We start from the raw sequence: 18561 nt of genomic DNA on the forward strand, positions 1-18561 counted from the left end.
AGGATCTCAACAAAGAGGCGAATGTGCTAAGACAAGAACTAAGTACTACTTTGAATAAAGATGAAGTGTTGAAAGACATAAACCATCAGCTTGAGAGTTACACAAAAGAAATAAACAATCGTAAAATAAGAACGGGACACCAAGGATTATAAGCTTGGAGAAGTCTACAATTGGGCAGACGTGTATGCCCGTCGCCGGCAACAGAAACCAACATCTGGTAAATTTTCTGATGATACATTATCGGATGATTCTCAATACAGAAAACTGACTCCTCAGGATAGGACAAAACCAAGACCAGCAGGATCCGACCCTTCAACATTCAGTGATAAGAAAGCACACATATCAACCAGCATTCCGTTTTTAGAGAGGGGCACCGGACAAGAAGAAGAACCAGGAGGAGCAGGACAAAGAAGAAAGTCCATACAAGACATAGTAGCAAAGAACACGAGAAGCCAGAAACCTTAGTGATGAATATATCCAAGCAAAAAATCACGGAATTTCAAATTCAAACTCTCCAAAAAGGCACTTCATACATTCCCACGTACCATTCCAACATTCTAGAGACACAAATATTTGGGTATACATTTTTACGATCCTTACGATTGAGACACTTCATACGAACGTCATGGAAAAATCAGATGAACCGGAACAAGACATCTTACTGAGACAAAAAAGTAGATTCATACCACCTGTCAGCCATATGGTGCTTGACACACACGAAAAAGTGATCTTGAAAGATGTAGAACAAATATTTTAACAATCAAGGTCTAAAGTTACCAATGCCACGCAAAAAGAAAGGAAAGCCTTACAACAACTGGCAACCAACAAGGAAATAACCATCCGTCAAGCAGACAAGGGCGGCACCCGGGTAATCATGGATACTGATTTTTACAACAAAAACGTCAACGAGCATGTCGAAGATGCTGAAACATATATGAGAATGGATTTGGATTCCACCAATGAATTTCTGAAAATTTTGATACAGATCATAGACAAAGCCATTGAGCAGGGTATAATAGGTAGGAAAGAGAAAAAATATCTTAACAAAATCAGTCCTGCTGTACCTCATATTTACATGATTCCAAAGATTCACAAGAATGCTACAACACCGCCATTTGGACCTACGGTTTCCACCATCAATTCAATGCATGTACACGTAGGAAAATTTATAGATAAACATCTCCAACCAATTGTCCAGAACATGTCCACGTACATTAAGGATATTACCCATTTTTTAAACCTCCTGGAGGAACACAAAACTTTTTTTTACTAAAGATATGATTCTATGCACAATTAATGTAAAATCACTTTACACCTCCATCCCACATGATTTGGGTTTAACAGCAGTAGAATCTTTTTTAGTATTAAGTGACAAAGTGAAGATCTGGAACTGTTTTTAATGGAGCTACTACATTTTATGTTATTTCATAGTTATTTTAAATGATACAAGCACTTTTTTGTACAGATTGGTTTACATTCACAGTCGTGTCTATTATAAAGGTCAGAATTTCTGACTACAACCTTTTGCATGACCTTATTTTTCACGCGCTGGCACGCCATTTAGATAACGCATGACTAAATGTCTGAACATGCACTTGACTGTGCATCCCATTGTTTGCATAACACAGGTGAACCGAGCACCAATGATTATTAACTTTTAGCACTCTAGGGAAATGTGGACAGAATTCACGAATAACACACCATCAGAGCACTCCATCGGATGAATATTTCATTAGAGGTTTTATATATTTTTTCATCACTCCATTGCAACAAATGCACGTTTAATGGTACTTGCAGTTCACATGGTTGCTTCTTTTTCACATTCAGCACTCTAATTTTACGATTGTTACATATCATACTGACAATATACCAATGATTGAATAGCTTTTTTGATGCTTTCAGAATTTAAGTCCCCTGATGAAGGGCAAGCCCGAAATTCATTGGGAAGAAATGTACTAAAATGATTAAAGATGCAAGATTCGCATACTATGAATGCAATAGTATGGAAATGAAAACAAAGTGAAGAAAATAAAAATACAGTTACATGAAAAAACTACAAAAAGCATTTTGTGAAATTCATTAAAATACATTGAGGACGTTACTCTCACGGGAGCCAATGCTTATTCTCCAAATCTGACTAGCTCACAGTTCCTCACCTGCACTCCCAACCTTCCAGAATAACCAGTGATTTTGTCAAACCGGAACAAGAACCTTTAGTCCCCAAGGGAACTGTGGAAACAGTTCACCTTCTTTCATTCACACTCATGCATGTTCATAGTATACAGAAAAAAGACAAAGAAAGTTTACAAAATATTTACTGAAACTATCATAGTCTAGTTTAAAGCAGGTTTGCTGCGATTAGTAAGCAAGTACAAATAAGAAAAGTAATTAACATTACTAACAGACTGTAAACTATGAACAGAACAGCCCGATCATAACAACTAATATATCTATCTTAACCTACCCTCACTATGTGAGCTCAGGGATATATTAGTGATATCTGGGATTAGCACCGAACCCCATCCCTGGTATGTGTAGTTAGATGGTCCGTATTGTAGGTAGCTTAAAAACTTTGCTAGAAAAACAGACATTTGAGGTGACCAGATTCAGAGTGTCTGTGGTGTTGTAAGGAGCTGCTATCCGCCTTAATTTGGGAACTAGTCTGAATTCCCTGCTTGCACTTTTGCATACTTTATGTGGCACTCTTAAGCCTGAAAGGGTATTGTCTTTATGTATATAATCTGTGCTTATGACCTCACACATTACATCAATCATGACCTCTCAAATGACATCACTGATATCACCATTTGTGAGTGTAGGCATTTCGTAAACATTTCTGAGACTTAGATATATACTAAACTACAGCATAAGTTAAATTACTATTCTTTCTCTATTAGTAATTAGTCATACTATTTCTAACATCTCATCTGAGTGGCTGCGTGACTATCAGTGTCTAAGTGGATGTCTGAGTATCTGTATGAATGAATGAATGAATGGAGTCTTGTAACGCGCAACTTAGCCCAAGGGCATCAAGGTGCCTGAAAGATCGTACAACTTGTAAATTTTCTAGTGCAGAACTACGGGTACGCCTCTACAAAGAGCCAGGTTTTTAGTGCTTTACGAAAGAGCATATTAGAGGGTTGTCGGGCCAGATCAGGGGGAAGAGTGTTCCACAGCCTGGACGCCAGGGAAGAGAAGGCTCTCCCTCCCCACCTCACTTTGTAAAAGCGAGGGATTACCAGAAGATTTTTACTGGAAGAGCGAAGAGTTCTACAGGGAGAGTAAGCATGTAAGAGGGACCTAATGCCCTCTGAGCCTGAGCCATACAAGGCCCCATGGACAAGACACAGGATCTTAAACGAGACCCTAGACTGGATGGGAAGCCAGTGTAGATTCTTCCTGGCCAAAGAGGCTGAGGAGAGTCTAGGAAGAATAAGAACCATTCTGGCTGCCGCATTTTGTACATGGATGTGTTAGTGGGTATGTGAGTAGCTGTATGGGCCGGGGACTAGCTGTATTGGAGAGTGAGTGGGTGTGTAAGTGGCTGTATCGGTGAGTTAGTGGCTGTGTGAGATCAGGGCTTCACGTAGTCTGAAGGAATGGTTTAAGAAGCAAAGCAGGCAAAGTAGGTACCAAGGAAAATGCCGGGATGGGTAAGCTAACTTTCTGCACGATTAACATCGGGGGCTGAATGATCGAGTAAAGAGAGGTAGGACTGGAGAAGTATTGCGAACTTTGGGTTCGGATTAGATATGTCAGCAGGAGACTCACATCCCTTGACAGAAGAGATGTCTTAATTATATCCCAGGTTACACACAAGCAATCTGTTCATCACAGACCTCTAATACCAGAGGGATCACAATTCATATATCTAACCAGCTGCCACCCATCAAACGGACATTATCAGATAAATGGGGTAGGTGGGCAATTGCCCTAATTCCTAGCTTTGGTACGCTCTGCACCATTGATGGGTCAAATTTAGATGATGCAGATCTGCTGGTAGAATTAGAAATTCAGCTTGCCTCCTGGCCAGCCCTATTGATTATCTGTGGGGATAACAACAGCTCAGGATAGGGAGACACCACCCTCCATCTTTGAATTAGCTCTGGGCGGTTTAGCACAAGGGTTATTACTCAGACAATTGGAGGGTAGTTACTACAAGAAAACTTGCTTCAAACCCCTTAGAGCAGCTTGGAGTGTTTGGCAGAAAACTAGTAAACTGTTAAAAATTCTGAAAATCCAGCGTTACCTGCTATTATGGCGCTCATCCATCTTCGAAGCCTCCCTGTACGATAAAATTGGTAGCAAGTGGGAGCAGGCGGAAATTAACTATGTCGGAGACATTGTTAATTCAAATGGCATTATGCCATTTATAGAGATTCGGGACCGATTCGGGATAGATCCCCGATGCTTATTTAAATATATACAGGTTAGGGAGGCAACTAAATTAGTTCTCACACAACTTACTAGCCCACTTTTAGACATTTTAAATCATAAACAACCCTAAGTGAAGGAAATATATGCTATGATGATGGAAGCTAGTGATGACGATATAGTTCAAATGGACAGCGGGTGGGCAGTCAAACTAGGAAATCAAGATGTGGATCTATGAAGGTCCCTAGACCTGTCTAAGAAGGTTCTCTTATCTGCCAACCTCAAGGCTCAACATTTTAAAACACTTTTTAGCTTATACTTCACACCAGCTGAACTTTGGGCATGGGGGAAAAGGGAGACTAATAAATGCCCAAGATGTGGGCAAGGTCCGGCCGATATGGCCCATATGTTTGCCGAGTGCTGTAAACTGGGTGCTGTAAAGCAGGGGATTGAAACTTTCTTGTATAAGTTGTTAGAGTGAGTGGCCCTATTAACTCCTACTTTAATTCTACTTGGTTGGGACGAGTCCTTGCAGCTAGAAGTATCCCAAGTTTATTTTTGCTTTATGGTGACAGCAACCCTACGCATATTGATAGCTTCAAAGTTGAAGGATGAAGATCCCCCCGACATATCAGGCTTGGTACGCCAGACTTTTCCATATATTTAACTTGGAGATGGCACTATATAAGTGCAAGGGAAGTAGAGCCAGGAAAAAAGGGTTGCAAATCTGGGGGCCTCTGGTGGAGCAGCAAGGTTAGGGGTAACGTTTGTCTTCATGCTTAAAGAAAATCTACATTATATTATCTGTTGTTTTTGATCTTATGAATCGCTGTCTCCATTGGTTTTCCCTGGCCCCTTTTCTCCTTGTTATTTTCCTGTGTCTTTCTCGTTCTTTATTTCTTTTTCTCTGCTTCTCTTTTTGCTGTTGTTTTTTTGTATTATTATCTGCTGTACCATGTTGTATGATTATTTTTTGGAATCAGTGTAACTTTCCTGACGAAATAAAAAAAAAAAAAAATCAATGTCAGAAAAATACCTAGTTTCACCGTGTGTATTTTTTATAGCAGGACTGGTTACAAAGTCCGTTTATGGACAAGGGGGTATACCCATACGTAGTCACTGGGACCTGGGTTGAATAGATGCTGAGAGGAAGGGGTCCCAGTATATCAAGGAAATAGTTTCACAATTTAAATAGAATTAATCAACAACAAATATTTTGATCCACACAGTTTAATTCACAGTGGGATAAAGTATATCAGTGCTTAAAAACTGATTGTACTGTCACTTAATCCCATCACTTCACAATCTCCTCACTATCACGTTCCTTCTCCCTCCTTGGGGCACTGTATGACGTTAAATACAGCTGATTGTTTTCTACATGATGTATATTAGATATACTTTATCCCACTGTGAATTAAACTGTGTGGATCAAAATATTTGTTGTTGATTAATTCTATTTAAATTGTGAAACTATTTCCTTGATACACTGGGACCCCTTCCTCTCAGCATGGTTACAAAGTCCAGCATCTTCTTGAGGGCATCCTACCAGAGAGTCTCCGGGTGAACAAGGTTATCATGAGACAGATGTTTCAATAGAACTTAATCTTCTCTATATTGGTAGTTGTCTCAAGGATGTATTTGACGAGAGCACTGTGATAAATTTAGATGTGTCTTTAAGCGGATAAGGTTTGCTGCCTGGGGGCATGTAGAAGCACTATAGGACAAGGAGTTTTTATTTTTTCTGGGCAGGAAACTTCGGTCAGATAATCTGCGTTTGAACAAGTGTGCAAATTCTTGAGTAGTCAACCTTTACTTTTGGTGATGCTGGATGGACATTGCTCACAGGAATATTGCTGTCAGTAGTTTGTGGAATTTGGATCTGATAAATCAAGCCCCTTGTCTTTGAACGTAACCACAGCATTACACGGAATGTCATTATCCCTGGTAGTATGTGACATTCAGAAGGTAGTCATGCCTACACTTGACAGGAAGCTTCATGTGAGACTCTGGTGCAGGTGAAAATATTCCTTGAGCTCTACTGGCACGTTATAAGAGAAAGCCCTTACCTTGTTGGTGCAATCCTCAAGCATTTGACAAACCAAATGTAGCCTTTTATTGTGCTGATATTGATTCTCTTGTATTTTATAGGACATGTCTAATGAACAGAGAGATCTCATTGGGAATGTTATCAAACTTGTATACTATCCTTTCTCCATCGTCCAAGAGGACTTCCCTTTTGCATGCATTATAGGAAATATCACTGTTAATCAGGCAGGCTAACCACCCTACGTAGCCTAACACTCATCCCCCAGTGAAGATCGTAAAGACTGTCCAGAGAAGCCTATATTTTGTGGTGTCATAATAGAGACATTGGAGGATATAATCCGTGCTCATAGCAGTGGACTTTGCACAGTGCTGATGGGCGGCGCACCTAGCGAAGAAAAAAAACTCATCAAAGGATTTCTCGGTAAGGCGGTCACAAAGGCAGAAAAACTCCAGACAGCTAATACTTAGGGACCCAGTGCTCTTGAAAACCCCGTTACGGTGTTGATTCTTTGTATCCCATGAGCCCGTGACCACTCCCTTTCCAGTTCCATGCATCCGTTCAAAAATTTGATCATTTTCATTTATTTTTTTGACCGGTCTGTAACAAGTCAAACTGCCAGTGACATTCCATAACTACCAGAGAAACCATTAAAACAGATGGTTAGGTACTGACTTACATTTATATAAATGACCTCGCAGGATGAGTTTTGTGTGTTGTTTTCTTCACCTTTAGGGGTAGGGTGAATGGGAATTACAGATTTTCTATGAAGCAACGTTTTAAATAACAAAGTATGTGCAACAATTTCCTGATCACTATAGATCAGTTCATATTGTACTATATTATGCGCGAATTACTGAGTGTGTCGATCTCAAAAAGGAAAAGCATCAGATAGTGTTTCATTCTCACAAAGTGTGATATGGATTTCATAAAAATAAAAAAATCTTTTGCAGAGGTGAATGGAAAGGCAGGGATGGGCAGGGGCCTAACCCTTCCTGCCCACCAGAGACCGTGATCTGTTTTCCTACAGGAATAGGGTGAGAAAATGGGGAAAGTGGGTAATGGAAGACTATGTGTGGATGCATGCTGATTGAGTGAATGCTATGATGGAGTGGGCGAAGTTGAGAGCGAACTTGGGATAGATGTGTGGGTGGGGCCAAATGGATAATTGAGAGAGTTGGTGCAAGAGGAAGAAAGAGATAAGAGGTGAATTGCAGAGTGTAAAGAGAATTGGTAACTGAACTGCTGATTTTAAAGTTCAGCTAAGCAGAGCACTTTGCCTGGGCCGGTTTTGGTTCCCAGTCCGGCCCTGCTAGTCACATGTGTAACTTCCCATACTCCTTCAACTGCCAGTGCATAAAATGGATGCAAGGGTCCTATGCCTAACATTTCTTTCGAATTATGCCCGTCTTCTGTGTGTTTAAAGCAGTTGCAAGCATTCTGTGCAAGCTGTTCTAGGCACGAATACATGGGCTAATAGAATCGTAGCTCTTGCAAACTGTTGTCATCCCTGTATGAAAAACAGCATTGGGTGTATATTGTTTGCCTGGATGTAATTGAATGCACTAAAACATTATAAAACAGTTCCTCACGTAGCTGATAATCTGCTGCAGTATGTCTAGATTTCCTGGTGATAATTGCTTAGATGTTATCATTACTAACACCAACAGGGTAATTGAACCTCACAACCAACTGACAATGATTAGTGTTCACTATATCGAGGCACCTGATCTCAAAGACCTTTTGCTCAATAAAGTTTAAGAAAGACTTTTCCCTGCAGTATTCAGAGGAGGGTTATTGGTGAGGGGTTAAATCCATGATGTAGCCTTACATGCGAAGGACACCAGTGCATCACAGGAAAACATGGCAAGGCAGTAATACTCAATGTTATTGTCTGGGCTACATAAGCTAGCCTGTCACAGGTCTGTGGATAAAAATACTACACGAGAAAGTGCATACAGTGTTGTACTTAAATTATTAACATAGTTACCAAATTGTAATGTTCCGTTATGTCTGTTAATATCATACAAAGATTGTGCATGTATTGCCTGATAAGCTTGTCTCCAGACTAAAGGTTACATGTGATATGCAAAAATATAGTTCTTAAAATATGTAGGAGAGCTTTCCCAAGTTGATTTCTTCAAAAATGTATCAAAGCTTTTTTGTGGGTGAAATAACTAAAAAAAATTGTATTGCTCTCCTCCTGGCACCAGTCGCCTTTTCTGACGAGACGATATTAGCATAAATAGTTTTTGTTCTAAACAGCACCACAAATGTGTTTCAGGTTTTAAACCAAAATCACAGGTGGTTTCTACTCGCCTTCATAGGAATCAAGAGGTTTCCGTTTACTGGAGGTAATTCACAAGAACTCTGTTGCAAAAAGACATCTAACACTGATCTAAAACTGCCTTGGTCCTCATGGTTGTATCTCTGCTAAATTGTAATGTCAGCACACTTGTGGGTTTTTAAAAATCATATTTTATTCCAGCATAACGTATATTTGGCTTTATTCTTGCTCAGTTTGAATAAAATATATTCATGTAAGGAAGATGTACTAGACACTGTTTGTGGTGAAAGGTTTTGAGAGTTATACAGCTTCTTTTGTTTCTGAATAAAATGTGTGTAGAATTCGAAAATGTGTAGCTCTGTTGACGAATCTGATCTCAAAATTTCTGCTTTTGACCAGGCAGGGATGCCCCCTGTCGCCCCTGCTGTTTGCCCTAGCGCTGCAACCTCTGGTGCATTGGATCAGGACAGATCCGATGATTTGGGTCATCTCATTGATTGGCGAATGGGATGAGCGCATCTCACTGTACGCTGATGACATAATTTTATACCTCCCTAGGCCTTACTTTTCCATTGCGAGGGTCCTCTACATCTTCTAACTATTCGGGAGCTATTCTGTTTATACCATAAACTGGACCTAATTGGTTGTGTTCCCCTTGTCAGGCCCTCACCCGAGGCTTCCGGCGATGTGTGTGGCTCCGATAGTTGAAGAGGGCTTTAGATAGCTAGGTATTTTTATAACGCATAACCACTAGTTATTCCTACAACAAAACTTATTTCCCCAACTGAACAGACTTCAAACTGACATAATACACTAGCTTACCTTGCCACTGTCCTTAATGGACAGAGCAGCCTTATATAAGATAATGACCAGACCGCGCCTCCTGTATGTTCTGCAAAATACTCCCTTACCAATCCCAGAGACCCTCTTTAAACAGGTAGCCTAGGAACTCTGAACTTTACTTTGGCAGGGGTGTACACCGTGTATTGCCCTGCATAAATTGCAGAGGGGAGTCTACGAGGGCAGTCTGGCAGTCTCGGATATTAAACTCTATTATTGGGACTCAAAACTCATAGTAATAAATGACTGGGTCTATGCAGACAGAGAGGAACTGGCTTACAAAGAGGACAGAGAGGCAATGCCGAAAGGAAATTATGAGCCTCTCCTGTATACCTATAAGCAACATCCGGACTGCAATGGTGGTAAAGTGTTGGAAGGAGGCAAACAAACACTTGGGCTGGCACTCTAGGCTGACAAGTATGACGCCCCTATGGTTTGGAGACCAACTGAGGGAGGTGACCAATCTGAAGGGATTCTCACGGTGGCAGACAATAAGCCTCAAACACCTGGGAGATATGTGGAGAAATCGGGCGCCCCTCCCTTTCGAAGATCTGAGACAAGAATATGACCTAGCACTCTCCCAGAGGTTCCCCTGTCTGCGACTTGTAAATGCCCTAAAAGTACACATACAACAGGGCAGTGTACAACAGGGCACAGTCACCCCCGACTCTTCCCCTTTAGAGGACCGTCTATTAGAAGATCACATTCCTGATAAAGGGACATCTACAGTATACCTAGGCTGTGGGGTTTTAGGTTTAAATCTATAATAACTGATAAAACCCCACTGAAAGAAAAAAAGCCCTCACCGGTGAAAACATATTAACACTGAAAAAACACCTGGACAACCACAAACTAAATGCCATTCAAAGAACGGAAAAAGAGAGTGAAAGTCATTGTTTTCTTCCTGAAGGGGTCAATACAATGTAACTTTGTTATACAAGTAGCAGTAAGAAAGACTGGCTAACATTATTCTGCTTGAGTTTTGTTCTTTAGGGATGCCACAAAAATATTGTTTCTTCTTCCTTTTGCTTTTTCAGTTTTGTGACCTTTGGTCTAAAGATGCAGGGTTTAGGTTCATGTTTTAGGTCTAGTTTAATTAATTTATAAACTATAGAGAATCAGGAAATATCAAACTCATATTTGGTACTTTGGCTGCATTTGATTCTTTCACCGATAGGTAAAATGGCTGGTTTCATAAAAATCTTTCCTAAATGTGTCATCACATTTACCCACAGAGAATGGGTAAAAACTCTTAATACATCATACCATAGTATCTAGTGGGTCAGTATTGATAGTAGGTGTATTGCCAACACCTCCGGCTTTAAACGTTCAATGCAGGGTATAGTGACAAGTATATATATCACCAAGCATCTGGGAAAGTGGTGAAAACATGACACCAGACTTTTGGAAAACATGGAACGCAGTGTCACTTGTAATGCTCTGCAAAAAAGGTTCTTTCCAAGTTCATCAAAGATTGAAGTGATATTGTTTGTATTTGCAGTGATTCAGCTACGTATATAAAAAAGTTGTGTGATGACCTGTCAAAATTGATACCAGAGCTGAAGTGATTCCCTGTAGTAGATCCTTGCCACTTGTTAGATGGTATGCTGAAAGCATCTTTACAATCTTAAGAGTTAATGAGGGATGCTATTGACTTTTTAGTCCATTCTCGTGCACTGGTTTCGAATGCACAGGAACTAAAACGCAAATATTTATCATTTCGTGCTTTATGTGGCATCAAAGAGAGTCATCCCAACTGTGTCCCTTAGCTGATGGTTCTTAGCCCAATGTGCTAAGAATGCTGAGAGGGCCTTTTCACAGAAGTTTACATGGGAAGGAATGAGTGAGCGCACATGACCCAAATACTCACTGAAGAAGTATTGTGTGGTGTACTACAATAAGATTAATTTTCAAAAATCTATTTGGACCTCATATACACTATATGTACACTGTCTATATACCATGTTCTTTCAGTGCAGAAAGCAAGCAATAATAATAGCAAAATGTTCCATAAACACCGGAAAAACACTTTTTCTGTTGTTTTTAGTGGCGCGAAAATGTGTAACCACTGATAACAACTGTTTTTTAAGATATTGAAAACACTGAAAAAACCCCACCAGAATTTACCAAAAATAGAAACTGAAAACAGGAAAGCCTAAGTATACCGGAAACTAATGAGCAACACCCCAGACCCACTGCCCTCCCCCCCCCCCCAGCCTTGACCTGCTTTAATAGATTCTGACTGGCATTATCTGCAGGAGTAGCAAAACGAATCATAGCGCTATGATGGGGGCGCCCTCCCCCTGTCAGTGGTAGAATGGGAGGCTGCTCTGGACTGGTGTTAACAAACAGAGGAAGTAATATACAAAGGCAGAGGATGCATCAAAAAGTGGGAGAAGTTAATGTCTCTCTGGTGGGGATACAGAGGCATGTCATGGGGGCCGAGACTTCTCTAACACACTATTGCACTCAGCAAATCATGTGATACAGCAAGCTTCTCATGTTCCACACAGTACGGAACTATAAGAGAAAAAGCTTTTAATTATTCTTATGTAGCTATTGGTCGATTCTGCCACGCTGTAATACAACATATGCTTTCATGATTGGTAATGTGTATGTAGCCTTGTGATGTATAATGAGCTTATTTAACCAAAAGATGTATACAAATAAAAAAAAATCTGCTTTTGAAGAGAGTTCTCCCATTTCGCTTAAACTATATTATTTATGCTGTGACAACCTTTGCACAAACCATATTGTTTAGATGTCAATACTGTTTTTGAAAGACTGCCATGTGGTTGTAGATTCACATGCAGATTATTTGAAAATAAAAACTGCAGATCTGGAATGAATTGCCTCTAAACTGCAAATTCAAATACAAGTCTGGAAAAACACTGCCATATTGCTGATAAATTAATGAAACATTCTTTCATATTTATCAAAAAACACAAAGTGCTAGGCTTTTAAAGCAGAAAATATGTCGATGTTCGTAAACCACAAGGAAGAGTAGAAACTAAGAAGAACATTCCAAGGTATTATGTCACCTCCCAGTGCTTATTTTGGAGAAGTAACACCATCAACATTTCTACACTGCCTAAATTACATTTGTGGGCTTTAATGGAAAATTAGAAACCTTTAAATCGCAAATTGAAATTTACCTCTAAACTTTTTTAACAATGGAGAAGACAACATCCTCTTCAAAACTGAGTCTTCTTTTGTGGGTTCCCTTTATTAAATCAATATGATTAGTCAAATAGTGAAGACATTTGGTTGCAGTATGGCTCCCTGATCTCATTGTTCATTGCTGATAAATGCATTGTTCCAGAAGTTATGAGTTTGAATCTTCGGAAGGCAGATCCAGCCTTCCATGTTTCCAAGGGTGGCTTTAAGTTTATATGTTTACAGAGCTTAGAAATGGATAGAGTGGCGAGTATGAAGCGCTATATAAAAATGTTTAATATTATAGCTAAAGATGGTTTTGTAAGAGGCAGTTGTGATTCCAACAGCAGGAAATCGTCCTGCAAATGTTTAGGTAACTCAAGCTTAGGACAGTTTATGGAAACTTTTCTTTAAACGTTTTAGGGCTATCCATCACTAAGGAATTCGGTGGCACAATTACTCTCTTAAGATGTATTTTATTATTTTCTGGAAAAAAAATTGATTTTGTTAAGAAAGTGACTTATTTTACTTTGGTCTACAGCATATCGTATTATGATCTTTTTGCAAATGTTTCTTTAAATTAGATATAACGAACTTTTTACTCAAATTGATTGGAAGGGAATGGAATATGTAAAAGAAAGCTTTGAGAAATCGTAAAGCAAAACTGGTATTGGCAGAAGGCAAATATTCTTCATCAAGTGTAATTGTTTTGCAAATACATTTTCAACTCTTGCGAATATGTTTCTCTTAAAAAATGGATATTGCTCGCATATGTACTACTGGGAGTGGCAAACCCGCTCACCTACCCCCTGAAATCCAAAAGGGGGAAACCGATAGCCATTGCCCTAGGCACAGCCACCCAGAACATACTCATACATTGGAAGACTCACTGGGTTCCCACACACACAGGATGGTACCAGCGTTTGCGGCACGTGCTGGGCATGGAAAATATCTCCCTCACTTTGGCGGGCAAGGGCTCTTCCTTTAGTGACCTCTGGCAGCCCTTCTTAGCCCTGCTAACTCCAGAATTTAGTGGATTGTACTGCCCCAAGTATCTACGCCTTCTGCATCTTACTACTCTGGACCCCCATACATGAGTCTTTTCAGCCTTATGTAGGACGAGCCATCCTATGTTGCGCCATACGGAGGTAATTAACCTAGGGAGGGTGGAGGAAGGCTTTCTTTTTCTGTATTTTCTGCCATTAGCTTCCTTTTCTCTATTTGGGTGGGTTGGGGGAACGTATTTGTAAAATGGAGCTTTAGTAGTTTAATGCCTTTATCATTGGAGCTGCCGGGCCCTGCGCAGTTCGATCTTATTGCACTTTTTCTTTGTGTTGCTCCATAATAAAAAGATTTAAACCTAAAAATGGATGTTGAAGAAAATATTTGGTTCAAATTGCTTATACTCCATTACATTGCAAGCTCCTGTATATTATAAAATGGTTTTTTTTGAGTCAGTAGCACATTATTTCACAGCACTGTAAACTACACATTTTCAAAGAAAACTTAAGACAATTCCAAGATATAATATGTTTGTTTAGAACTGTAATGTGTTGCTCAACAGTTTGCAATTAAGAGTATTGGAGTGACGTTGGAATGCTAGAGCTACTGTCGTCTATTCAGATCTACCTGAATCTTTCAGATCTTCTTTCTATGTTTTCCTAGTTTTAATTGCTACCATTTGAATACATACTATGCAATGGTCTTTTGGTTGTCAGCTGCAAAAATGGAAATTTTAGAAGAACGGTTGACTTCACGCCTCTAGAGAACTGTATGTCACTTGATGAAGGAGTGCAGGGGTGTTTGTAAAAGTACAAATTATTCTTCATCCATTAAGGAGGACAAAGTTGGGAATTTTCATATTAAGAGTACTAAATAAACGTATGTAATTGGTGGTTTTAACAGTGCAAGCAATTGCATGTAGGAATGCTTGGCTTACAGGTGGTGATGGCCCTTAATGTTAGGCTTATGCATTGCACTCTAATAAGCATTGAGGACGAAACTATCCCATAGGCAGATTTATTTTGCTTGCAAGCACCTTTCCATGCACATTCTATGCTCCTGCCCCACCTCCTGGAGGAACGTGCAGCTACAACTGTGAAAACGACTTATGAAATTATGCAAACTCTTTTACCTGCAATATGTACAGTTCCGATGTCAGAAAGTTTTACGGCATTTTTCTTGACTCTTTCATGTGCAGAGAACCTCTGAGCCTGTCTCGTGGTTATAGGAAAAACAGTATGTGCTTGAAGGAGTTGACCTTGATGTATCCTTTGGACAGGAATTAAGGAGATTAGGTAGTTAGAATGTAGGCTTGTCTGTAGGTGGATTACACCTCAATGCCTATACGACGATGACGTGGAGACAAAAGAGTAGTGAATAAATGTAAAAATAGCAAGAAAAGAGAGAAGCCACATTGGATTTGTGCTATTTCAGGGGATATTTCAAACGTTAAATAAGAAAGGAATTGTTGGTTAGTGGTTAAGCCATTGCCTTATAATCAGCATGGATAACCTCCTGATGCAGTACCCCCTTCCTGCGTTTGTTAAGAAATAATTGATCTACTTTACTGTGTACCAGAATGTACCAGAGCTCCGGTATGCTAAAGGTAGAAGATGGACTCGCTCTGTGCAGCTTTTAATTTCTGATAGCTACTCACCTAAGTTAAAGAAGCATCATTTTGAAAGACTAATTTAAGCCTATAGTAATGGTTTACAGCTGACAAACAAGTTAGCAGACGCCTATAGATGTTCGGTTATCGGATAGGATTTTAAATTCCGGTTGGTGCAGGAGATATGGCCTAACAGTGAACCTGCTGACTTTCCTCTAGAACATATAAATTCAAACACTCTCCTTACCACTTCATTCGATTTTTTGTTATTTTATTCAAAACCGTGCATGAAATGTCAAACATTGTTAAAAGCTCATGTTTAGGATACCTTACTCATCAAAAAACAACAGGAGAGTAAGGGTATGGATATTCACTCTTACACCCCTTACCTTACTAGCAATAAACAACAAAAGAGTGAAACAGACAGCCTCAAAATAATATGTGAGGTGGAAGGGAAAACAGAGGGATAAGACAATACAAGATAATTTAAGAACCCTCACTCACCAACCTAGTGGTGACATGCTTCATCACTGGGTTCCCACTGTAAAGACCTAGTGATACCTTACTGACATCCAAAAAGCATTCCTTTTAAATTTGTGTTCATTTTATTAGAAGCCACTTTGTGGGGGTCTCATACTTGGTGTTTGTCAATGTTATCTGCAAACAAGTCCAATATAGTGTTGTTTCATGCATATATTGAAAAATTGCTAATCAAAGAAAAATTGAAAACTGCACAACATATGTCGAAATTGTAGCTGGTATTTAAACAGCATGATTTTAACTTGGTGGCAAATGTGTGCTCTGTTATTGTTAAAGCTGTCAATAAGTTACAATAAAATGTAAAACGACTTTTTTCTTGTATTTTGTAATAAACTAAAATGTTAATTGTAGGTTGGTGAATGTCACTTTTGTGGAATTGCTGCTAATTTTGAAAATGTGTGTCTGTATGCCCCAAATGAAATGTACTTTTTGGAAATTCTGTTAATATACTCCTAATTTAAATATAATTTTGTTGGACAATTTTGGAGAATCTGTATACATTTCTGATCTTTTGTGAATCTTAGTTTGTGAGTTCATAGTTCTTAGATGAGTGATCAGTTTATGCCTAATGTTTTTTTTTTATCTTAAAAGACTTATTGCCTTGTCGAACATTATTATGCCACAAAATAAACACCAATAGGAATGGCCAGTTATAATCTGTTAACTTTCCTAACTGAACATATGCTTCAAAAACGTGCATGCATTTTAGACTATGGAATGATGGAGCTGCTGTTTTCGCCTTGCTATAAAATCTTGCATGTCTCCACATAAGCTGTTCTGGCCACTCACTGCAGTAACCAGCTGGGCCATTTCACCTGCTGGAGCTATTAAAGAGGACGCTTTCCCCCTAGATTAATCCCCTTCGACATTCGCTTTTTGCACTGACAACTGGAGCAGGCATTCAGAATTTGCAGGTGGCCAGTGTGACGCACATAATTGCCAACAATTTTAGGCAATGAATAAAAATGGTCTACATTACTTGTCAAAGGTTGTATATGCAGTGCCAAGTGAGATCTATGGGAAGCCTTTTAGGGTTTAAAGAACAGTTAATAGCCAGGCTGCACAGTGCTTTTTTAATCATAATGCATTTGTAATATAGCACTTTGATCTTCCCCTTGTAGGAAATTGTGTTACATTAGCCACTTTTAAACATTTATGAGTGAAAATCAGTTATGGCAAGAGTAAAAGTGATTATTCGTAGGCAGAGCACGTCAGATTTCATTAAAAGTTTTCTGCTCGCCCCTTCCTTGTTAAAATCTGTGGGGAGTCCGATTCCCGGAGGGCTTCAAATCTGGATCTAAGGATTTGAGGGTTTTTTTTCCTGATAGTTCTATAATCCAGCAGAGAGACTTCGAAACGGAGGTAATAAATGTCCAGGCTATTTTTTGGTGTTGGAAGAGGCTAGACCAATGTGCTTGAATAAGTCTTACTTGTAACTCAAGCGGAGCAAATGCTGATAATATAGACATTGTTGCAATAACAAAAAAAAATGTAAGTGCTTTTGACAGCCTATAACATAAATTGGGATCCCCCACCTTCCCCCCCAAAAAAAACAGAAAACCAGACGACCAAAATGCACTCCCTCTGGAAGAGGCGCGCGTGACCTGCGCAACCTGCGCGCCTTTTATTAACACCTGCCTGTGAGGAGAGCCCCGCCACACGCAGCTTTCAGATTCAGCAGCACACAACTGATGAGCAGCGGCTCCGAGGGTTCAGTTTGTGTCACTTGCTGTTTGCCGTTTCCATTTCACAGATGATTAATCTTTCTGTAAAGAAAGGCCAGAGAAACAAAGCGCATTGGGCTCTTCCTGCAGTTCCTCCTCCTGAATGCGCACTAGCCTGCTAACCAAAAGGCCTTTAGATTTCCTGCGGCGCGCGATGCTCGGGAAGTGAATGCAGCTGCTTGGAGGTCACCGGTGCAAGACTCTTGCCATTGTGTAATGGAGGCTCTGGCAGGTTCCATGAATGTTTTTTTGGAGGAGGGAGAAGGTGTTGGCAAAAATATGAATACCGAATCAAAGGGGATTGGGCAAGTTGAATTTAATTTGACGAAGGGGGATCATCGATGATAGGCTCCGTTTCGTCACCATAATTTGTAGAACCAGTTCGCTTATTTCTGTCCACCCAATTGTTGCCGTTAATGAATGGTCTTAATTTGATGCTCTACGTGGAATCGGGCCCTGCCGCAGAAATGTTAACTGCAGCATCACTAGGCTTCAGGGCTACAGCTAAACATGGCCTTGTCTTTGATCTTCTCTGGGATTTTTCTGTAGGTTACTAATTTTAGCACAAGTATATTATTTTCTGTGTTTCCCCATTAGCCTCCTTTTGTTAGATTTTAACGGGGTGTCAATGTGTGTTTATCTACCGTGCATAATAGAACATTTTGATACTGTATTTCTGATGTGATATGGATGGCAGGTACCTATGGGAATTTTTTTTGTGTACTGATTTTTTTTTTATTTCGGTTCCCTGCAGGACATAATGTGCAAAGTTAAAACCTGGATCATAGATGAAAAGCAACATGTCCGCTTTTGTCATGACTGGAATGACAAAGAGGTAGGGTGTAAGCAGGGGCCTGCTCTGCATTACTTCTGTTATCAACACTTATCTATCCCCTTTGTTTGTTTAAAGGAAATTGAATAAGTAGTCCAACATGCAGATATTCAAATAAAAGCTATTTACGATTTGATAAGCTTTAGGGTGGTA

The 18561-nt window shown here is 39.7% G+C and overlaps 1 protein-coding gene across 1 annotated transcript in view; it reads left to right on the forward strand.

Moving 5' to 3' along the window:
- The window catches only part of OLA1 (Obg like ATPase 1), a 544166-nt gene that overhangs the window by 311936 nt on the left and 213669 nt on the right, over nucleotides 1-18561 (forward strand). Inside the window, exon 6 of the mRNA XM_078681546.1 lies at nucleotides 18331-18411. Coding sequence (XP_078537672.1) covers nucleotides 18331-18411 — 81 coding nt within the window. The remainder of the gene's footprint in view (nucleotides 1-18330; nucleotides 18412-18561) is intronic.

This window comes from Lissotriton helveticus, chromosome 3_1 (assembly GCF_964261635.1).
Source record: "Lissotriton helveticus chromosome 3_1, aLisHel1.1, whole genome shotgun sequence".
NCBI lineage: Eukaryota > Metazoa > Chordata > Amphibia > Caudata > Salamandridae > Lissotriton > Lissotriton helveticus.